Source organism: Drosophila miranda, chromosome 4 (assembly GCF_003369915.1).
Source record: "Drosophila miranda strain MSH22 chromosome 4, D.miranda_PacBio2.1, whole genome shotgun sequence".
Classification (NCBI taxonomy): domain Eukaryota; kingdom Metazoa; phylum Arthropoda; class Insecta; order Diptera; family Drosophilidae; genus Drosophila; species Drosophila miranda.
In genome coordinates, this window is record NC_046677.1 from 23,458,213 (window position 1) to 23,482,978 (window position 24,766).

Consider the following 24,766-nt stretch of genomic DNA (forward strand, 5'->3'; position numbering starts at 1 on the left):
CCAGTGGAACCAAAATCCTCCTCAAATACGCGTATGAATGTGCTCCAAATGCAACTCTAGTTTTAATGTGTAAGACCCGTACTTGTGCTTTTGTATCTCGCTGATGCCGCCACGCTGATAGCCCAAACGTTCGGCGGGATTATCACGACATAGTTTCTTGATCAGATTGCTGGCATTTCGTGTGATATTCCTGGGGAATTCAATGGCATCGATGCCCTTAAGTATGATGTTGTAGGTGCGCATGGGATCGGAGCCCGTAAACGGAGGGGTACCTGAAGAAAAAGAAACCCAAATTAGTGAGTAATACTTTGCGATCTCTGAGATCTCTACGACACTCACCCGTCAACAGCTCAAACATTAGGACACCCAACGACCAATAGTCCGCACTTATGTCGTGGCCACGATTCAGTATCACCTCGGGGGCCACGTATTCGGGCGTTCCGCAGAACGTCCAGGTCTTGCGGCCCGTCTGCAGCTTCTTGGCAAAACCAAAGTCCACCAGCTTCACATAGCCGCGATCATTCAGCAGCAGATTCTCCGGCTTCAGGTCCCTGTAGATAATATTCCGCGAGTGCAGATAGTCAAAGGCCTCCACCACACAGGCGGTGTAGAATCTCGTTGTGCTATCATCAAAGTTTCCCTTGTCCCGCAGTATGGTCCAGAGCTCTCCACCGAGGCAGCTCTCCATCAGCATGTACAGATACTTTTTATCCTTGAAGGTCTTGAAGAGCTTCACAATAAACTGGCAATTGGCCTCGCCCATGATCTCCTTCTCGGACATGATGTGCTGCTGCTGGCGTGTCTCCACAATCTGTGATTTCTTCATCTGTTTGAGGGCAAACGAGCGCGAGGCATCGCCATTGGTCTGCACTAGTTCCACGCGTCCAAAACCACCCACTCCTAGGGTGGCAATCACACGCAAATCTGTGAGATTTATGTCCCGGAATTCCTCATTGATTCTGGAAAAGAATATGGTATTACTTTTGGGTATTTATAGGGAGACTCTCTCTGTCTTACTTGATGCGTTCCATGGCTCCTTCATCGTCATAGCGATGCTTGATTTCGTCCAAATTGGAGATCAACTGATTGAAGGTCTCGCGATCAATCACCAGACAACTCACGCCCTCGGGGGAATCACAAATAATGTTGGCTGTGCGTAGATCATCCCTATTAAGAAAATATCAATTTAGCACCGTTATTTAGGATTCACGTATTTTTAATCTGTGCTTTTCTCACCCCTGAAGCGCCTTCTCGCCAAAGAAATCGCCCTTCCCCAACATTCGAATGAATTTCTCCTCCTGGGTATCCTGTTGCTTGATCGTCACCCGCACTTTGCCCTTGGAGATGATGAAGAAGGTGTCGCCGCGTGCCCCCTGGCGCACAATGTAGTCGCCACGCTGATAGTGCGTCTCCTCCAGGACATCGGAGATTTTGATGAGAGTATCATCCGCTAGATCTTTGAAAATGGGTACACTGTAAAAAATGCAAAATGTTTGGATTAACTTCAATTCAAATTAAAAGAAAGTGCTGCAATTGCAATAAGAGATTTCAAAGAAACTAAGAAAATATCTCCATTCTCTTCGTTAGACTTGATTTTTGTCTCTCTTGTCCCTGACTTGTTCACTAATGCATCATCAAGGTGATCTATAAATCTTTGGTACTCTCTTCATTAAATTTCACAATCTGATCGATCACAAATTAAAGGAATGGAGGGGTAGAGAAAGTACTTCAATTAGTGCTCAGCTCTCGATTAGAGAGATTCCAAAGCAAGTCTTAGATCCCTCTGGCGCAAATGCTGCCAGTGTACGAGTATATCTGCATCTGTATCTTTTGCATCGCAATTGCATCCCCAATTGCACTTTCATTTTCATTTCGAAGTTAATGCAGTTCGCTTTTCCGCCATTTCATGGTCTCGAAACGAGTGCATGGCGAACCTCAATTATGGTTTTACGGGCACCTAACGGCGGGTATTCGTATGCCACCAATTAATTCATTGGTCACTTGAAAGATCTACGCGATCTACGGGACTTGCATCTTGCATCTGGAACTGAAGGCCAAAAACTGGTTGGAGTCGCCACCATTTGGAGCTCCATTTGAAAAGAAAAAAACAACAAATTTCTATGCGTTCGTTGGCCGCACGTCATATGCGACGCCCATGACCATGACGATGACGATGACGAGACGAGACGATGTGCAGATGTGGGGATGCCTGTCGATGATGGCTCTGTCTGGAGAAAGTTACTTTACCTCAAAAAATAAAAGCGAAAAAATGAAGAAATCCTTAAGCTGAAGCGATTTTGCTGTGTGCCCCATAATGGGGCAAACACGAAGTGCTGCTGTGCATTTGCGGAATTGATATAATTAAGTGCAAAATGTACATTAATTAAGGCCAAAAAATGCAAGAAACTTTCATTATAAATGCACATACAAATTTCCCATTTTCCATTTTCCACGATTGAGGAAATAATTTATAATGTCTCCTGTATGTGGTGGAAAAGGGTATTACCTCTTGAGGAAATCCGTGTATTCCGCCTGACGAATGAGCCCCGTGCGCATCATGATGGTCTGGAAGCACTGCCGCTCGATGGCCCACAGATTGCATTCGCTGATGGCCGTAATCGTGGCAGTCCTCTGGCAATTGTACAGGATCGCCAGCTCCCCAAGGACCTTCGCTCCGGAGAGGGTCGAGAGGTATTTGCCCTCGCGTGAGACCTCCACGCGTCCATCTGGAAAGGGAGATTGGAGATGTAAAATTGTTAGAAGAATAAAAGAAAATAATCTATCCCATTCTTAAGATTAATATATCCCCAATAGATCCCCGCAATCATTACTTTATGTACCCCAAAATGATCGTCTGTGCATCTGTGATCTTCCTGTAACTGCAACTGTTACCCTTACCCTTCGCTGGTTCCTCCTCTTGCCCGGCACTCGACTGCTCCTTGAGATTCCCTGTGCGACGACGACGTGCATATGTGTGAACGGGAACGATGAGACGAGGTCGGGGTATGCAGAAACCCTCCCCATTGAGATCCTTGGAGCTGCCATTGCTTGAGGCAGTGGGTGAGATTTGTCGCGGCTCCGCCACCCTCGGACGAGGCTGTTCCTCCTGAACCTGGAGTCCCTGCAGAGCCTGCTCCAGGCTGTGCCTCCGCACTGCCGATGGATCTGTGGATCGGGCTGCCGCTCGACAGAAGGAGGTGGAGTGATGGGGCATGCGAATGGTGGCATAGCGCTGGACACTGGTCTGTGATCTGCTCAGGGGCTTGGCGACACGTTGTGGCACTGATGGCTGCTCCTTCGGGGCACGTAGCTGCGGCACTGGCTGCTCCTTGAAGGTACGTTGTGCTGGCAATGGCTGCTGATTCTTGGAGGCACGTATAGGCGGCTCTGGTGGCGGCTCTCTAGGAGGTTGCATCAGCCGCGGCGCAGGCTCTCTGTGGGGCTGCATTGCTCGCGGAGCAGGCTGCATGCCACGCTGCGGCTGCTGGCATATCACCACCTGCTCTGCAGGATCCCTTACATCCTCCGCAGCGGAGGAGAACGTAGAGTACGCGGAGGAACTACTGTTGCTGGCTGTGGCTGCAGCTTTTGCCTGCTTTCGTGGCGATCTCATCGTAGCATAGCTCGGAGGCATGGCCATGGTCTGGGATCGTCGCAGCGAAGGTGGTTTCACCGACAATTGCTGCCGTGGGCGTGGCACACGCGGCCGCTCTGTGGGATCGAGGACATAATGATTGACAGCAGGTTCTTCTACGTGTTCCGGGATCTTTTGCTTGGGATTGGGACCGGGTTCGGGACCCTCCTCCTTTTGAGGCTCCTCTTCCTGATCCTGATCCTCTGTCACCCAATTGTTCTCCAATTGTTGCTGCTGGTGATGCTGCAGCGCCGATGGTCGATAGCCATTCAGCTCCTTGATGCTCACAATCCTCCGTCTGTCCCTTGACTGCTGTTCCAATTTCCGGATATTCTCCAGAGTCATTTGGTATTTGCTCAACGCTGAGATTCCATCCAGGAGAAAGCTGGTACCCGCACTGCTTCCCTGTCGACTGAGGGTCGTTGTGCCTCCTCCACCTCCACCTGGGGGATGGTGTGGAAGTGGAAGTGGTGCCGCTGCCTGCAACCAATTGGCTTCATAGATGGCACCCATGGCACTGCTGCCCTCCAGCGAGAGGCTGGCATCCACGGCTTTTCCCGGATAATGTTTGATTTTCATTACGAAACGCCTTACGGATTCCGAACAAACAAAAAGATTTCACTGTCCAGCGATGATGATGACGACGACGACGACGACGACGATGATGGACGTGCTTTGTGTTTATTTTTTCTGTCTTTTAGTTTAGTTTATGTTTTGGGGCGTGTATTTGTATCTTTTGCATAACCCACAAAACACAATCCAAAAGATATTTCGCGCATGGAATACTTGACGAGTCAGACGACGGACGATGGATGGATCGACGGCGCTTCCAGAGGCCTAAAGGGGGTACGGGACAGACACAACACTAATTGTATTTTCTTTTCTTTTATTTTTATTTTTATTGCTAAATAGTTTATTTATTTGTTGTTTTCATTTGTGGCTTTTGTTGCTATTTCGTTGCTGTTGCTTTTTTTCTTGTATGTTGTACAACTTTCGATGTTTTTTTTTTATTTTGTGGCAGTTGCTTCACGTTTTTGTGGATTGATTTGGTTTTATGGCCAAAAGCCAAGTTCGAGATCTGCATGACCATCGCTTTAAGACAGGTACTACTGTATAAGACGTTCGACTAAAGACTTGTACTACTGCATATGACATTCGGCTAAAGACAGGTGCCACTGTATATATGTAGCTCTCTCTCTCGCTCTCTCTGGGGCGGACACCTGTTGCCTCTAAATAGAGAGAGAGGCGACGGAGTCTCCAACTAAATTGGGATTGAAAAATGTCTCCAACTAAAGGAAAAATTGCATTCACAAGGGAGCAATCCGCTAGTAAATATTTGCCATCAAAACAACACTGAAAATTAAAGAAATGTTAAGCGTTGTGGATCCACCCATGACGCTGGTGGATGACGCGTGACACCTTTTCCTTTGTTAAATATCTTTCAAAACATGAATTTAACACGAAAATATGCTAAGCACATATCCACTAAAAAAGAGTCCCCACTGTACTTGGAAAAAAGAAACAAAACACTGCATCTCTTGACCGGTTTCTGCATAGGATTTCCCGTCGATCAAAGTGGGGCCACAGAGCCGCATAGCCACACAGAAAATAATAGCAATTATCAAGTGCAAATTAATTTTCGGTCAATTTGAATCAGCGTGTGAATGAGTGAGTCGTGAAAAAGTATTCACCATTGGTTTTTCTGCGAATGAGCATGCGAATGCGAATGCATTCAGTGCTTAATCATCGATAAATTAGCCAATGAATGAATGAAAGTGCGCGAATCGAGTGCGCAGAGGAGAGGAAGTGAGAAAATAAACATCGAACAGACAAAAAAGTGACGTAGTCTGCGACCTACAGACGAGTGCGAATACAAACACTCGTAATCATTGGGCCAGGAAAGTGGAGCACCCTTCGGAATTGGAAGGGAATTATATTCGGAATACATTCGGGAGATTGCTTAAACGATCGCTGATCAATGGATGTGTACTCGTTTTGTACGCTAATTGATGGGTTGGGAAAAACAGACGACATATGTAAGTGATCTTGAAAACTGTTTATGTGGGTTGAATATGAATACAATTGTGAGTCATTCATGAGTGCCGCAGGAGGGTGTGCTTCTCAGTTTTCGATGAGAGATCATCGCAAGTTATGCGGGTGATCTGTCAATTATTAGAGAGCCTAACCGCTCTAATGAGAGATGAATCAATCAGAGAAAGAGAGAGGGAGCCATTTATATGGGATGGAAAGTAACCGAGGCGCACTGCTGCATGACGCGGAACACATAGTGTTCCCCGTTTAGCCGTTTTCTGAACTAGTATCAATATCTTTTTGAACCTTCTCAATTTCATGGTTTTTCTTTTTCCATTTTTAGAGCATTCTCTTGGTTGGATGGCAAAAATGTAGTTGAAATGACATTTCAATCAAGATAGTACTTTGCAAACCCACGAAACGCCAACTATTAGAACATGTGCAACAATGTATCATTCAAGAAAAGATATGTACTATCCACCATCTACTCGTACTGTCAACAGCCCGAACCAATTTCAACGTTTAATTGTTATGTTTTGACAAGACCAACAACAAAAAACGACAAGAAACTCAAACAACTAGCACCGAACACATAAACAACGATTCACCTTGACTCTGGGAGCCACAACATTTGTGAGCCATTATTATGATCAATCAGAGAGCAAACAAAAGACCGCGTGCACACAACACAGACCGCACGGTGACGATCGTGTCATGCAAGAGGTGTTCTCTCTCGGGAACGAACGCAAATATAAGATATTTATTTGCTCAATGTGTCCCTAGCTGTGACATCAGAGACATTCATAAAATATAGGATAGATAGGAAGAACGGGGGAAACCAGAGGTTTTTCTTATCAAAGGCGTGATTTGGCTTTCAAGATAAGAGATATATGAATAAGAGATGTACGGTCTATGGTATATGTCTGTGAGGCGCAGGCAGCAAACAATTTCCGTAATTTGGAGAAAACTTTCAAATCAATGGAATGTTTGAACGTCCAGGTGGCAGCCTACAGGCAGCAGGCTGCTATTTTCTCCCCAAAAATATCCTCAAGTGCAAAGTTCACAGAGGTCGGTGGCATTTTTCGAATGCGGAAGTGCCGCTCGTCATGCAACAACAGAGCTACCAGTGGAAGCTGCAGACAGACGGAGCTGAGGGTTTTGCAACACCACGCACAGTCCCAGTCTGCGGCGGCTACAGTTCGCGTACGAATGAATAATGAATGTTGCCTGAGTGTTGGCTTTGAAGGTCAGCCAGTCGCCGGAGTCGACAGAGTCGCGGATTCGCTAATTTGAATACAATCGTTGGAATAAATCGTTGGTTTGGCAACAAGAATTTGCTCAAGCAAGCAGCTCCACAGACCCAGCGCGACATGGCTTTAACATTTGGCTATAAATAGAGTTAACGGTGCTCCGAACTCAATCCGAGAGCAGGGCTCCTCTCTTTGCTATTGCAATTAATGCCAAGACACAGAGTTAGTCACACACTTGTGGCTTGTGGGCCAAGGGCACAGCCCGACAGACAGACAGACAGGCAGAAAGAGATTCCGTTCGAGTTTTGGTTTCAGTTTTTTTGCATGGGCTTGGAATGGAAGCCTGTAATTACTATGTACGATCTACATGAAATTAAAGTTTGTGCTTCGCCCTTTTTGACTTCCATTTTGAGGCCAACAAAACACAACACAAAACATTCCATTGGCACAGTCACATTTCAACCTCATATTTCGATACACGAAACTGTTGCTTGTAAAATATAATATATGCAATATTTGTGGCCCCATCGGTCAGCTAATGAAAGTCATGCCATGGCTTATAACGAAAGCGGAGCCAGAGCCCCCGCATTAGGGGGGAGATGGTTGCAAAAGATCTGTAGATCTGAAGTTGGCTTGTGACGATCTGTAGATTGTAGTCAAACAAGATGGTAGAAAGAGGAGAATAAGAACTTGAATAAATTTGATGCTCTTTGTTCAATTTTATTTCTAATTAAATTCAGCAATAAAGCAGCTGTCAAACCACTTGACTTGACGTTGCTGATACCCCAGAATCTATAAAGAACAAGATCACTGATTTATGTAGAATGGAAGTCGTGGAAAGATCAGTGATCCATAAGTAGCATTTTGTGCTGATAAGATGGGAAATACCCCAACCCGGGCATATTGAAAAAGGCCATTATTAAATAAATTTCACCCATAAATACATACATAGCTACCGTAAACCCATTGGGGTTCTTCCAATTATTAATGACTTCTGGTAATATGATCATTTTGTTCAATTTTGATCAAGCCTCAGGGCAAGATTTCTTAATGAGCTGCTTCTACCACCCAGCCCCTCAAGCGATCATCATTTTCCACTTTTCCATCTATTACTCAATACAGTCACCGAAGCGGAGCAAAGCGGCGGCACCATTTTGCATGTCAAAAGTGGAGACCTCTTTCAAGCCTCAGGCTTAAAACTTGTCCGAGACCAGCTGGCTGTGGCTGTGGCTATGGCTTTGCCACTTGGCCTTTTGCGAGATACTTAAAAGTGAGAGTGCCCCCGGCACCAAGTAGACCGGTCTAGTTCCTCTACTAACCATCTAGATTCAGAAACAAATGAGCTGTGCTTCGGGAATTGGATACGATGGCGACCCACAGACAGAAGAAGTCAAATGGGGGTACGAGGTATGTAGATTCGAGTTGGTAGGTGGTGGCGCTTGATTCCAGCGTAACATTAGCACAGATGTTTCTATCTCTTCTCATCTCTCTCTTCGCTTGTCATCTTTGTCGTTTGGCTTTTTGGCTTCTGTCTTGGCATGATCTTCATGGCTTGATCTCACATTTCACACGATTTCTAATTTAATGTTTGTTTTAATTTTTGATACCAATTCCAAGAGTCATTCCGCAGCTGTCGCATTTCTTTTGAAATTCTTTTCCGCATTTCAATTAAATTTCTCTCTCCCTATCTACCTCCCTCCCTCCCTATCACTATTTTCTTTGAACATTATCCGAGGCTCAAATCTCCACACAATTCTCCACATTCTTGCACGATCTTCCAGAAGAGTACATTTAGTGCTTTTTGGTGGTTCCGTTTGTCATGGCGTTGTCAGTGCGACATTTGGCATTCGGGTTGGCCAAAAACCTTTATAATTTTCTGTATTTCTACACAAATTTTTGAGATTTTTTCGCTCAGACCAATGACCGACAAAAATACACAAATCAACGGAGCGGGGCAGCAACAACAATAAAAATCAACTACAGCCAACAGTAAGACAACAACAGCAACAATGGAAAACCACAAACCGGAATTCTTCAAGTGATCTTTTCGGTTTCGGTTTGTTGTTGTTCAATCGAGCAAAATCCCCCAAGACATCCACTGTTTCTCCGAGTGTCAATTCTCTACTACATTTGTCTCTCTTTCTGTCCCTGTCTCTGGCTCTGTCTGATCACCACCACGCCCACGGGGGCGTCAGGAAACAGAAGCTGTAGCCGGACTAAACGTTTAGTCGATTTCTTAATGCACTCGCGTTCGTACGAATGTTAACAATTCACTTTCACTTTTAATTTGTGTTGGATTTTTCCCCCGTCTCTCTCTTTTTCAGTCTTTATTTTCCATTCGCTTGGGTCGAGAATTTCTTAGGAAATCTTGGAGGGAACCTGAACCTCCGGCTGCGGTCCCGGGTTCACACATGGAATGCAGATTATTGTTTATTTCAGAAATGTTTATGTAATTGTTGGAAATATCTCGAGAATTACTTTACGGCATTCGGCCTATTATTATGTATTTTACTTTGCTTAAGACTCTTTCCGCTCCCTATCGCACTCTTGTGGATTAGTTTTTTTGCTTTTGTTGCGCGACGAAGCGTGTATGCAAAAAAATGCAGCTGCTGCAGCACGAAACGCACGATCACAAATCACGACACGAACACGAAGTACAGAATTGCAATTGCAGCCGAGCGCGCATGCGCTCTCACGTTGTTTTCGCTTGTGCTGCCCCGAACGAATGACGCACTCCCTCTGCGGTGTGTTGTGATTCCAACTGTTAAAAGAGGGGAGCACCAGCAGCCACCGATGGGGAGAGAGAGAGAGCGCGGCAACACAGCAGCCCCAATGGGAGCACAGCTGGCACCAAAATATATTCAATGGAAGGTGCGGCCATGCGAGATACAGGGACCAAAAACTCAAGCAATCTGTTCGAAAGAGCAAGAGATCGGACCACTGCCCTACCTTTTATTCAGTATTACCTGTGGCCACACACTGCTTTGTTTTGTTTGTGGGTGAGAGAGCGAGCGATGCAAAAGAGAACGTACAAAAACGTGCACACACACACAGATCCACAGGTACGACGCTGAGCAAAAACAAGTGTGGAATCGAAGGTGTAGGGTACAGGCCGAACTGGCTGGCTATGATGGACACATCTTCTGGCAAGCGTAACACATTTTTAAATAAAATGCTGAACACTCACGTATTTACGGCGACACACACACTCAAGTCCAGTGACCTTTTAGTTATAGATTAGCACAAAAGTTTGTCTAATCACAGACAGCACACTCTCTATTAAAATTGTTTTGTTTTAGCTGCTAATCAGCATTCGGTTTAAATTTAAATCAGAAATCAAAACATCATGGCCGAGTATAGACTTCTGTTTCTTGGACTATTTTAATCAGGTAGACTTTCAGCGTTCCCGATCCCAACGCTATCTCCTACGCAGGCGATGTGGGACATTTCCTGTTGCAGGGCATCTGTAGGGTTCACAAGGCCCGATTCTGGCGAATCTTTTCCCATCTGGATTTTTTCGGTCATGTGTAATGAGATCGACACTCTCTATATAGCTGTGTCACTCTCCATAGCTATGCCTTTCTCTTTTCCTCACACATGATATGGCTAGACAGATGCCGTGACATCTGTTCCCCCAATCGTCCCATTCGATGTAGCGGGTTACAGGCACGGCACCGGCTGGGGCACAGACAGCCGGCGGAGCCAAGTGCGGACATCGATGCTCAGGTTAAGGAAGCGCAAAATCTCTGAAGATTGTTGCATGATTTTGAGGAAGCATCATCTTCCCCTTCTGCATCTGCATCTACATCTGCAACTCCATTTTAATTTTTGCAAGATGGAATGCCTTTGTACGTATGATTTGTCTGTAGATTATAATTATTTGTGCATAATTTGGTGTGTATACTGCTGATATCGTGGCTATTGCAATTAAAATGCAAATGTTAGTACGGTACGTAAATTAAGTCTTCCACTAAATTAACACGAAATGTACTCGTAAATTCAGAGACCCCTCCGATGGTAGCCTGCCCCATAGCCAAAGCAGAGCCAAAGACCTCCGTCGAAAAGCCTTTAACGTGCAAATATTTAAAACAACAATTAGCTACGACTCCGGTGTTCGAGTTGTTGGTGGTGGAGTCGTAGACTATACCCAAGAGCACACCCAGAAATACTCGTGAACTGAAAGACAGACGCAGAAACGTGCAAAAAAAAAAACCAAACTATTAAAACTAGAAAAAAATGAAAGGAAAGGCATCGTAAGGCATTGTTCAAGAGTCACAGACTGACATTTTGTTGAACTTCTCTCCAGTTGCGGCGTAAGTGTGTGGGTGTGCCATAGAGCCGCCGAGAGAGCCCAGAACTGGGCATGGGCACACGTGTGTAGAGGAGCTGCTTGGTGGCTTATCTGCCACAACGAGTTGCACGATCTCGTTTGAGTATGCAAAAACGGAATGTACCTCTTGATGTTGAATCGAAAATATCAACAAGGATGTACTAATTTTCTGAATTAAGAACGAAATTCCACATTTTTTCTGTTTTTTCTTGTGTCAAGGCCGTGCATTTCCGAAATGCCCTCAAAGGTTGCTGAAAATCCTCGTCATGTTGCCCATTTCTGCTTGAATGTTGCTGTAAATCTTTCAGATGTTGCTAGAAAAAGTACAACATACACAGAGATAGAAAGAGAGAGGAGAGAGAAAGATAGGAAGATAGGAAGTAAGAGAGTCAAAAAGTGTGGGCGAGAATGCAGAGAATGCAACAGCACTTCTAACAAAAAATATCGATGCCTGCTTTTAGGGCTCATGTCATATGTCGTGTAATATTACACATTGCATACTTTGCACCGTCAAAGTAAGCTTCACCCATGTAGAATGCATGTAGATAATTACGTATACTACACATAAATCTTTCTTTCTTTTACTTATTACCCGATCCCACCCACCCACACTAATTTTCATTAGTTTTTTCGTTCAACTCACCTTCCATAACATAAACAATGCTGCCGACGTCTCCCTCTTTGATAATTAGATTCTTGGCTGGATACTTAACGGGATACATGCAATCGACGATTTCACGTATCTGCGACAGATCCAGATTCTTCATGAAATCATTATCCAGAATGGCAGACTTGATAAGTTCACGGGAGCTGCAATCAAAGGCGACAGGCGATAGATATAAACTCAATTAGTTATGATTATTAAAAATGGCACAAAACTGTCACAAAAATGAGCTGCACGAGCAAAAGTCCAATTAATTTTCAGACCGACACATATAAATCGTTTTATCTGCCAGCGTTTGTGCCAGCCGTTTGCCAGCTTACAAGTTACAAGCCATGCAACAAGTTGCCGCCGTTGTAACACCAAAAATTGTAGATGGGGATATTGGCATGCGCCCAATCGACCGATATGAAATTAATACAAATTTGAAAATTGTATGCTTCGCTTAGAGTCAGGAGTGATAGTTAGGGAGGGAGTGGGGCATCAGACTCATGGACTCATAGACCATGCCATGCCATGCCATGTTCCCAATGCCTGTAAATGTCAAATGACTTTATCTGTCAGCGCACTTGACAACTTGCGGCCCAGGCCAGGCCAGGCCAGGCCAGGCCACAGAAAAGAGTTATACTGAAAACGGAGTCAGAGACGGAGACAGAGCAAGGACTAGTAGTGATCTGAGCTACGTGATTTATTAAGGCCAGAACAGTGTGACCATACAGGACAAAAGAGCAAAAATACTGAAAACTTTGCTACATAAAAATGTTTTCTTTTAGTTGTAAGTGAATTTTTGTAAAAAAAATACCAACCAAAATACTAAAAATTTAATTGCGTATTAAATACCAATAATACCAAAAAAATACCAAACAAAAGTGAAGTGCGCGAAATCATTTATAAAGTACTGTTCATAATAATACGATATACTATGCGAAATATGGAAATTTTTCCAAGGATTATCGGAATAGATATGTAGAACGATATTACAAAATGAAATATCTCAAGACCAACAGAGGCCTTAACTAATATATTAATTGTAGTCCCCTATATCTCAAATACTAAAGGAATATCCTTTGCAGTATTTAATTGTAAAAAAGATCAAACTTTATTCAGTAATTCTGCCCTAAAGTCCCCTGCTCTTAGCCATTAATTTACCCAAGAGATACCGCCAATAGCTGGTCAGATCTATCACATCACCACCAAAAGTTCACTGCACAAAACACCGTGTTGCCACACGTTGCAAGCAGCCCAGTGCCACCAGAGAGTTAATGATGAAGGCGTTGCACAGCCTGTCGTCGATGTTAGGGTTGGGGGCCAATTTGTAAGCTTCGTTTTTGGCAACGACTCGAATTTGGGGAGTTCCACAGCGACAGTTTTGGGGCAGGAGCAAAAACCGCTACAGAACCAGCCACCAAATTGCACCAAAATGTGATGATGAGTTGCACCGAAAAATGTTGCACAGCACAACGACACCTGTGGCGCCTGTTTGGCGGGTATTCGAACACCTTTATCTTTTTTTTTTCCTGTGCGTTACTCCGCTATAAGACTTACAATTAAAATTTAATAAAATATCATAAAATATACATATATAAAAAAAAAGATCGTGCAGACCGTGTCTAATCGATACGCAAGTCACGAGCAGCGGTGCAGTGCGGCGTCTAGGAAGCGACAACAAGCGGCGTTTCTTGTTGCAAAAGAGAAAAATCCATGGAAAAGTATTAGATTTCAACGCACTAGAAAACCCACTAGGAACGGGTTTTTGTCGCCCAAAAACAGAAGAAGGAAGAGAGGTAGTGGGTCGCGCTGCTGCTGCTGTGCTGTGCTGTGCCCCCATGGGGCACTTTATATGCGTAAATTATCATTGGCTTTCCTTGCGCACCACCACGCACCAGAGGCACCACAATTACCAACAGCTTCGTGTGGTGCCACAGAGGAGTTCGAGTACGAGTACGAGCCTAAACAATTAATAGCTTCAATTAGACCTACGGGCCGGATCGGCGTTCCAGTTCCAGTTCCAGTTGCGGCTGCGGCGTTCCATTGTCGGAAGCTATAACCATTTAGATATGGCTTTATTTGTGCGTAAATTTGATCTGTGAAATGTGTGCCAAGGCACGGACGGAGGCTGCACCTTAGAAAAGATACAACAGAATTGGGTGCCCAAAGTCCCATGAGAGAACTCTGAGGTTGCGGGTGCGTTCAATCTTTTAGCGACAACCAAATTAAAACTGCAAATACTTGACGTCTAAAAGCAGTTGACAATAAAATGAAGTGACTTCTCGCTATGTGAATTGAGTAAATGGAAGTTCAGACACCGTACTGTATGTTGTATCCAACCAGAGATCAGGCTTTGACTGGTTCTGGGTGGGGCATGGGCATGGCCACCTATTCGTTTAATCTATGCAATGTGTGAGGTGTTTGCGGGTCCAAGATTGCACGGCAATCAAGGCTTGTAAGCCATGTCTCTGGGAGGAGACTTACAGACAGACGACAACTTGGCAGCAATCAAAAGGAAAATGGTTGATAAATTGACTGAAGAAATAAGGTGATAAGTAAATTGATGGCTGAAAGTGATCCATTTAGTGGAGATTAATGAATTCAGATCACTTTTGGTGTTCTAATATAAAGATTTTAGGTATTTATTTATCCATCACTATCACAATGTCGCGCGTCATGCTGCTGCACCCCTCGGTCGGTTGGGCAGCAGCCAAGACACTTTCTGCCTTTCCGTTTCCCTCCCTCTAGCTATGTATGAATTTATTCCAAAATCTTCTGATATAATCTGATATTACTCAACAAAATCAATAGTTGTTTTTGGTAATCCAATAACAGACGCATTTGGAGATACAGTGTTAGATAGAGATACAGAGATTGAGACACTAATCGGGGAGTGTTGTGTGTTAAATGGGGCTATTAGAATCTTTCTCTGTGAAGTAATAAGGTACTAATTGGATGACAAATTTGTATGGGAAATAACGAATCACACCTTTGTCTGGGCGAAGAGCTGTTTTATTTTCCATGTTTTCTTTTCAAATTAAAAATCTGGAAACTTGAATCTACAGATATCTATCTTTAATTACACTCTGAGGCCCCCACTTTTATGACTTTGCAAAGTCTGTGGCTTGGTCATCTTTCATCTTGATATTTGTGACTTTTAGTGCTACATGTATATTGGGGCATGTAGCAAGTTCTCAGTCGACCCCCCGCCATTTGCGACTCTACGCGCGACTCCAACTCCGATTCAAATGCAATTTTCATGCAATTTTGTGGCATTATTTATTAGATGGCCCCGTTGAAAGCGACACACACACACACACACTGTGCCACAAAAAACTCCAAAGTCTCAGGCCTGCGGCGCTTGTGATTTATGCCACGCAAGTGTCAAAAAATGTCCTGTTGCATGCGTCGCCGCCGTCGGCATAGATTTTGGTCAGAGATAGAGTGGCCACACCACACCACACCACACCCCCACCTATGCAACACATGAAACACATGCCACCATTCCTCCATTCCGGGGGAAACCATTAAAAAACAAAAAAAAACTTTGAATTGCAATTTCATGGGTTTGCGGGTCGATTTTTTCTGTGATTGTGTCAACAGTTTGGGCCATAAAAATGGCCGATTTAAACAAATTTGCGGCATTACTTAGAGCCACAGATCTGGTGGGGGGGATTATGTTTTCAATTATAATAGAGAGGCGGGCGCGGAGGGGCAGCCTCTTGGAAGCGCGTGTCGCCCATCCCCAGGAAGCAATTTTCTAGCACTGCCGCCAGATTCCCACGAAGAACAAATATTTATGTTGTGTTTTATGTTTTGGCAAGCCAAAAAACAAATAGAGGAAATCTCTTCAGAGAAGGAGAATGAATTCTGGCCAAGAGCAACGACTTCCAGGCAGAACCGGGAGAACGCGAGACCTGAGGACAGACATTAGCCGAAATGTGTGAAAAAGCTGCAGAGTCGACGGCCCACGCATTTTCACAGATTTAATTTTTTTTGTTATAAATTTCTTGGTACATTTCGAGCAGCAGCAGATTGCAGGCAGGCAGCAGATTTGGAACGAATATCGTGCAAGAAAAAAGTGTCTTAAAAAAAGATATTCCTCCCCGGAGATACCCCAGAAAGATGCGCAAATAGTATTAATATTTAGACTAGAGAATACCCTATGATTCAGCTGAAAAGTCAGCATAAAGAAATGAGTAAATGAACTCTTAGCAGTGATGGGGCGTGATTCTTAACAAAAACCATTCACATTATAGTATTTTATTGAAAATTACTCTTGGAGAAGGGTGTGTTAGGTGTGTTGCTCAACAAATTGAATGACTTTGGGGATAATAGGGATGTTCCTTCAGTAATTATTCACTGTACTCTCTCTTAAAGTGTCATATTCGACCTCCATTACCACTTATTGTTTCCAAGAACCCATTTTTCATACAAAAAGACACACGTACCTGGCTTATCCTGTATTAAATACATGATTTACGGCCCCCCAAAAAACCCTTTCTTCTCGTTCAATATGCCCCTGAACCCCAACAAATGCAAGGGGTACACAAAGCGATGAACATGACGCAATGTAGCGTGTGATTTGGTTGCCAATTGGCAGCGGGTCTCTATGGACCCACAATTCATTTACATCTACATGCGAGTATTCATAAAGAATATATCATGAATATTCGTGGATATATGTACACTGTGTTCTGTGGGTTAAGAAGATGGCGCAAGATGACACTGGCCAAGGCCACTGGCACAGCTATAGCGAGCTCTGGGATCGGGGAAATCTGTGGGGAAATCTGCGAGGAAATCTTGTGAACTTGCGAATGCTGCGACGACTGTCAGCAAAAGTCAATTTTAATAAACGCATTTTGTGGCAGGCGACAAGCGACTGGCGACAGGGCGCTGCTCCCAATATTTGATTAAGATCATCGCCGTGATGACGCCCATTCGACCATGGCCGATCATTATCGTATCGCGCACATCCGTATATATATTTATAAATACATAGACCTACAAAATTATACATACTATAAATAATGTAGGGCTATGGCTAATCTATGTGGTTGCGAGGAAGCGATTACAGGTTCAACTGATTTCAGAGCATCAAAGCGAGTGAATAACAAGTGAATCAGTGGAAATCTATTCGAAATATATGGAAAAAGATTCGAATCTAATATAGCGAATATTAGGAACTATAGTGCTATATTCTAAAGGAACATATTTCGGATTATATCTGCCACGAAAGATATTTCAATCAAAACATATCGAAATTTATGGAAAATTGAACAATAAATATCTTAAATGGATTTGAACGTAAACAAATACGGGTTAAGATCTAGGGAATTGAAGGATTCGAGTTATAGAAAAAAATATTGATCAAAACTAATCAACAATTATCAAAGGTTGTGTATTCCATACAAAATCAATCTAGGAATATCAAACGCAATCAATTTTTAGAATTAAACTGGGAATAACAATGATGTTTCAATGAAATTGTATTCAATTATCCATTGGAACACAATTAACAACACTTTATTTTCCTTATCATTTCTTGATGAAATCAGATTGAAATACAAACTAACGAGAATGAAATACTCAGGACTCAGTAGTTATGTATGAACGGAAAGCTTTAGCCTTAGTTCTCCCTCTGATTAATCCATTTCTTAATCTTTCCAAATAAAACCCAATTAATCTCCAAAATATCAACTTGAATAAGGAATGATGCAATTTAATACAAGATTTCATATTCATAATTCCTGCAGTGAAGAGCTATAATCTCTAAAGCAAATGACTACAAAAGGAGGACACTGAACTCTCAGATTTTTTTTTTCATTTCTGAACTAATTTAAGGCTCGTACAGCATTGAAGTTTAACCCAAAGGATAAAGCCCTCCATTTAGGGGCTTACGACATACGATTTCATTCGAAACATATGAAGTGCTATAAAGAAAATCCCACCCATAGTCCCACTTACCGCTCATTCTTGTCGTATTTGCGAAATGTGACATGCTCCAGCAGCACCGAGGATTCACTTTGAGGCTCTGCGGATATACCCTGGGCACGCTGTCGCTGGAAGGTCTGTCCGGACTTGCGGGTGGCACCTGTGGCAGTGCTGGGGCCACTACCGCCGCCCGAGGATCCGCCCGCACCGGCGGCACTGCTCCGGCTGAAGGGGAAGACGCTCTGGAATTTATCCAGATGGGATTTAAGCTCCGCTATTTCGTTGTCCTTGAACTGGAGGGCACGCTGCATTTCCTGGATCTTGAGATCCTTGGCCTGGATGATCTGTATGAAGCGCTCCTCCTGCGGCGTGGCAGCCACATAGGCGGCCGTGTTGCTCATCATCAGCGTCGGCTCTCCCATGCCCACCGGTGAGGGAGTGGCCGAGCCGGGACTGGGGGCGCCACAGCCTCCGGATATCCGGAGACCCTGCATCTGTTGCTGCACCTGCGCCAAGGCCAGCGTTGAGGGATGAGACAGTGGCAGCGGCTGCGCCTGCAGCTGCGTGGGCGAGTTGCAGGAAGCAACGGCTGCCGCTCCGGGTATTGCCACCGGCTGACTCGCTCCCGGATTACCGCTCGGACTCGGCTGGTGGTACGAGAAGAGTCCCTGCGTCTGGGCCTGGAGCTGTTGCAACTGCTGATAGCGCTGCTGCAGCTGCAGCTCCTGTTGATGCAACAGACTCCTGGGGTCCGTGTGCAGCTGCTGTGCCCCCGACGGCGGTGTGCCGTAGATCAGCGTGTGGGTGAGTACATCGGAGTGCGGCGGTGGGGCTTGTATCAGCCGGAGACCCGACGCCGTCTGTTCGAGGCCCAAAAGTCCAAGGTTATTACCCGCGGAGGGCAATGTCACGATGCCGACGCCGCCGCCCAGCAGATTATTATTATTGTTGTTGTTGTTGCTTGTCGCGGCGTAAGCGTTGTTGGTGTTCGCGGCGTTGTTGGCGACGTTCTGGACGATGCTCACCAGACCCAAGTCGGTTTGGAACTGATAGTTGGCGTTCGGCTCCTGCTGCATGCTGGCTGCTTTACGGATCTTCGGATCGCCGGCGGAATCGGAAACGAAATCGGAATCTGGTGATAGTACCTTCGTGTGGTTCGTGTGGTGCTGCTGCTTCGGTTTCCTACGATCTTCGGCACTGCTGTGACGGCGATAGCGACGCAGCTGTAGATGTGTCTGTTGTATCTCTGACTGTAGCTGTTGTATCTGTAGCTCTGTCCGCTGTATCTCTGTTTGTATGGAAGGTGTCTGGGATTTCTTGGGAGATTGTGGTGCTGGTGGGGTCTCCTTTTGGGGAAGTTTCTCCTCGTTTTCTGGTTCTATATCCGGTGGTTTATCCCTGTAATCCCTATGAATTATCGCTGGCTTTAATTTCTGATATTCCGCATAGAATAGATCTCCTCCCTTTCCGATCGGTTGGTGGTGTATCTGCTGCTGTTTCTGCGGTGGTGCTGTTGAAGGAGTTGCTGTTGCTGTTGCTGTTGCTGTTGCTGTTGCTGCTGCTGCTGCTGCATCTGTGGTGGTGCTATGTGGGCTATGGCTATGGCTGTGGCTATGGCTCTCGGCGGTGGTGCAGGTGCTGGTGCACTGTGGGTCATTTGTGCTGTGGCTGCTGCTTTGGCGATTGTTGTTTGTGGCTGGCCGCTTGGTTGCGAAGCACAGCCTATCAAAACAGAAACGCATCCTCCAGGCGGCTTGCAGAAACAACAGCCGCCACGGAAACGATTATCAATGGAGCAAACGAAGCCCTGCCAATGAGGAGAGAAATAGTAAGAGAATTAGTTTTAGTTGTAGATATTTTTTTTGACAGAGATGGTACTGCATATTTAATATTGTAATATGATAAAGTACCGCCTTAAAGTACCTGCATTAAAAATGGAAAAGAACGATGATACTTCAAAGCTCGATAATCATCGTAAACACATCGATAATTTAAATCGATAACAAGTCAAAACCAATCGGAAACAATTCTATTGCTCTTCGATAAAAAGACTTCGATAAATAAATAAAATGTTGATCAAAAATCGATAATACACCAATAATCGATACCAAAAGGCAATCAAGTGTAGATAATGGAGGGGAAGTCGGGCACATATGTGGATCGAAGCAAACGGATATCATTCAATTGAAATAAAACAAAGACTAAACGGTCTATAGTTTATAATATCGATAGACTGGGCTCGATATTTACAGAATGATTCAAGCGTTCGTCACTTATCAAGTCTAATCTACAGTTAATCTTTATAATCCATAGCTTATCTCCAATCTATAGCTGCATAAACTGATTTAGCAATCAAAGCCTTAATGCTTAAAATGAATGAAAAGTATCCAATGGGGAAGAAATTCCTCGTAGGCGACCCCCTTTTTCATCGTCTCTTCTTCGAAATTAATTTCCCATAGAATTCGGATATCAGACACACACTGGCTTATCATATCTGCTGCATATACAACCTCTTACATGATTTGACAAACTTTTTTGGGCGACACTCCTTAAGTCCATAGAGATATCACTTTCGAATCGTAGTTTGTATCTCGAAATGAGTTTCGTTTCAGGGAAATTCAAAGAATTTCATATATGAAATAGATAAAGTGGCTCAACGCTTATAGTTTGTTTGCTTATGCTTTTGTTTCCAGACACGTTTCAAGACAGACAATAATTCAAATGGAATGGCCAAGTAGAGTAGCTAAAAATAAAACCCGTCTAAAAACTAAACATGGTCTGGGGTACATTGTAAACAAAAACTACATATAGAAGAAGAAAGAACAAAAAAACCCCCACTATAAACAAGTGTGGCAGGTTTTTGGAAGAACAAGCGGATAGAATAATAAGCAAAAACATTAATGAGTGGGCGGATCATGAGTGGATCATGGCATCCAAACAGTGATAGGATAGTATGTGGAAGATTGAAGATTATTCTTCGAAAATTCAAGTTCAAATCGAAGGTGAAGATCAGTCTGGGGAGTGCCTGAAGCACGAAGCACGAAGCATGAGAAGACACTGTTGAGGAAGATCAGTTTGAGATGGCGGATGGGATGCGTAGAAGCTCTCAAGTGATCATCAGAAATACGATCGTATAATGGAAAGTTACCAGAAAGATACTAAAAATACCAGAGCAGAAATATGAGCAGAGAAAAACTACCAGCAAAAATACAAGCAAAATACTCGAAAATTTATGAATATAATATTTAATATAAATATAAATACCAGAAAAACAAAACAAATTTGAAGAATTTCCTATCATGAAAATTTTCAATATGTAAAAAGAGATCTGAAGATTAGTAAATTTTTGAAAGTGAAACCAGGGACTTCGTAATGAATTATCTCCTTAATTTCAGCCTAATTTGTTCATTTCAGAATTTGATCTTAATTTATTGATCGATAAAGATCTAACAAAAAACACTTCAAGAAGATCGTTAAAAAAACAAAAACAAAAGTCTAAATTAAGATCACCTTCCAGCCATAAAAAAAGCAAAGCTTGAGCATAAAGATCCGTTTAGAAACCTGTCCAAGATCACGGCTGAAGTTCTCTGTGGAGATCAGCGATCATACAGCATTCACCTTGAGGGTTAGGGCTCAGCGATGCGTGTCAGAAAAACGTCTCTCGGGAGAACGAACACCCGCAATGTATCTTCAAACAATCGTTTCAGACGCACATTAGCATTGTTAATGATTGCACAGGGGATTAATGTACGATTCGTATGCGCTCGGGCACTACATAAACAATGCGGGGAATATCGACATTGAGGGCTAGAAAACGGAGGAACGAACGGATACGGATATGAGAGATAGAAGATACGAGAGATACTACCCCACAAAATGCGGGCAATTATCGATGGGTAATTACCCGCAAATTTTACTAAATGCAATTCTCGCGATCCGCACGCCGATCCAAAATAGTGGCAGTTCTTCCTCCAGAAAAACAGAAAACAGAAAGGAAAAAACAAAACAAATTGAAACAATTGATGGAAAGGCCCCGAACAGAGAGACGCTGCGGTTTTATTTATAGACACAATTGACGGGTACCCCCTTTAAATGTATCTGTATCTCTGTATCTGTCTGTCAATGAATTTGCTGGCTGGGTCTCGTGATCGGGGGGGCTGCCACTTAAGCGCAATTACGATTGCAATTTGTTTCCATCTCGTGGCCATAAATAAAAAGGAAACCAAACGAAAGACAGTCTGTCGACTTTCGTAATATTTTAAATGATTTTATATTTTTATTGTCATTTAAATGATCGGATGGCAACTCTGGTGGCAAACAGGTTCCCCTTTTTTTCTTCTTTCTTTTAATTAGTATTATGAAAACATTTATAAACGACTACATTTTGTTGAATGTCAACTCGGTTTTTGGCCGCTGGAGGAGAGAGGGTATTAACATCGAATCGATCGTGAGTTGAGTTCATTCATGCCACTGATAACACCCCACCCCAACCCAAAAATTAAAAAAAAACCAAGTTAAACTTATGCCAGAGAATCTTATATATGTACATATACATATTGTATATTGTATCTAAAGCTTTGACCATTTAGGGAAGTTCTCTGTGGACGACTGCGGCGTGACTTCTCGTAGAAATCCCTGACAGCCGCTCACGAATGCGTTAAAGATTGAAAGATACGCGCAATTAGTGTGTCATTATGATCGCTGATAGCGGGAGATACAACAGGTTGTAGATACAGCCTGTAGATACATTCTCAAGGCAGTTGTGCAACAAAGTTCAAATAGAATTTGGGCTCGCTGATTCCCTGGTTTTATGAGAGGACGAAAATCGATCAATAAGAGACATTTTAGTGCCAGGGAGAGAGGATGGATCTCTCTCTATCTTTTATCTGCATTTTTGAATGTGCGCCTCGAGAAAATCGTTCCAACTTCTTAGTTTTAAGTGAGCTTTTTTCTTTTCCATAAATCTCTAAAACCCTCCATATATACAAAGCTCTGCTGTCTTGAGCAATTGTTAAGTCATTCTCAAGGCTCATTTGCCTAGACAACAACGAATTACCATCAATGAAGATATAATTTTGGCCACATCTCCATTAAATCCTATCCAAAAATTAATTTTTTTAATCACTTAAATCCCTAAAAGGCATTGGTGGCCATTGATCGGTGATCATCTTTGACATCCCATCGATCCATCCATCAAAATCAATTCCCAAAAGCAAATATTTAAATCTTTGAGGCAAAATTTCTTTCGCTTTTCAGCAAACTGCAATCATCATCATCATTCCGTTGGTCATTTGCTAATCAAAACTGACATTCACGATCATTTCAGAGGAGCCAAGGCACATGGCAAGTGTCCCAGCTGTCAATCTGAGAGTCTCAGGGGAGGAGCAGAAAAGAGAGGGACTCTGAGGCGGAGACAGCGCCTCGACAACATCATGTTAAACAAACAACATAATGGGCCAGGCATGGGGCATGGGGGCATGCCAAAAATGCCACTCGCATTCGAATCATTTAAAGCATAATTAAGCGTTTAGTCAGCGACTTTTCCGCTCCACGCAAACACACGACAGAATTGAGACATCAATTGGAGAGAGTTATGTCAGCCATATTGGGGCATACACAGATACATATACAGATACAGATACAGCAGATACTTAAATGTTGCTTCCTCGAAGTCGAAATTGAAACAAGAATTGTCTGGTTTTCATTCACTCCACTACTCAACAAAAAAACACTACGAGAGAATATTCCACACAAATTGATTGTCGGGGGAACTGGGAATTTCATTCCGTTTTCCATTTCTCGTTCGATTCCGTGCAATTATTCGAGTTATTTTCCATTTCAGTGTGGGTTTGTGTTTTTCAACATTTCTGTTCTGTGTGTTTTGTAATCAATAAAATTGTAATAAAAATTCAACGTTGAATCTCGAGTCTCGAGTCATAAATTCTTATAGAATTGCAGGCGTTGACAACGCCATGACGAAGCCCCGTCGTGACCCGAGCTACAAACAACAGTTTTTTTTTTTGTCGCGGCCGCCCCTGGTGACCCCCGCACGCAAATTAACAAATGATTTACGCAAAATCAACGCCAAGTCGAGGCCTAAGATCATCGCTCATTAGTATGTTGTTACTGTGTAATGATACCCCCATGTGTAAGGAATGGAAGGGTCATTAGATTCGTGGAATTGAAAGATAAGCAAGAGTGTCAATGGAGCGTGGGATTGGGATATATTGAGGGAATAGTACAGTCCGGCTGGTTGCAAGGTAGGACGGATTGTGTGGACCCAAAGAGTCAGAGCTGTACTCTCGATATCACTCTCTCTCTCCCGCGGTACGACAGTTCTTACTTTTGATAGAGATTATTCTGCAGACATTCTCGGTATATATAAAGGGTATTCATCGATTCGATACAGGCAACAAACAGTAAACCCTATCCCCACCCCGTTATTTCCGGAGAATTCCGGAGAGATGGGCCTGAGAATGAGAGTGCAGCGTAATTGCTCTCCCAGCAACAGCGGAAGAAAGAATAGAAACAACTGCAGGGAGAGAAGTGCATTGCGTGCAAGGAGCAACGTTGTCACCATCGGTAGGGAGAGGGAGAGAAAGAGAAAGAACAACAAACTGCGACTCACAAAATATTATCGCATCTCGCCATCGCATCACATCGCAATGCATTCCCTTATCGCACAACAAAATAGTGCTGTCCCCCTCTGACATAAATATCTGTACTCCGCCTTCATAAGGCTCTTGATTTTACTGGGCCTATATCCTTCTTTTCCTGCCACTCTTTTGCCCCCACAAGAGCACCAAATTCAGTACGTGCCTCCTCTCCCTATGCCCCATATAATTTACGTATTCTACATAACTAGTGGGCATTCCATAGCTCGAAGTATTCCTTTCTTGTTATCTGTTCAATCTGTGTAATCTGTTGCTTTAGTTTTT

At 43.5% G+C, this 24,766-nt stretch overlaps 1 protein-coding gene across 2 annotated transcripts in view; it reads right to left on the reverse strand.

The window, feature by feature from the left end:
- Window positions 1–24,766, reverse strand: part of LOC108162419 (cGMP-dependent protein kinase, isozyme 2 forms cD5/T2) — a 35,951-nt gene that overhangs the window by 1,216 nt on the left and 9,969 nt on the right. The window contains exons 3-9 of one of the 2 annotated variants that reach the window (XM_017297145.2): window positions 17,862–19,635; window positions 11,889–12,055; window positions 2,507–2,726; window positions 1,237–1,473; window positions 1,018–1,167; window positions 340–959; window positions 83–272 (exon numbers count right to left, since the gene is read on the reverse strand). In XM_017297145.2, the coding sequence (XP_017152634.1) occupies window positions 83–272; window positions 340–959; window positions 1,018–1,167; window positions 1,237–1,473; window positions 2,507–2,726; window positions 11,889–12,055; window positions 17,862–19,570 (3,293 nt within the window). In that variant the 5' untranslated portion in view covers window positions 19,571–19,635. Of the gene's footprint in view, window positions 1–82; window positions 273–339; window positions 960–1,017; window positions 1,168–1,236; window positions 1,474–2,506; window positions 2,727–2,898; window positions 4,472–9,427; window positions 9,645–11,888; window positions 12,056–17,861; window positions 19,636–24,766 lie in introns of those variants that run through there. The other variant, XM_017297147.2, reaches the window with a different exon arrangement.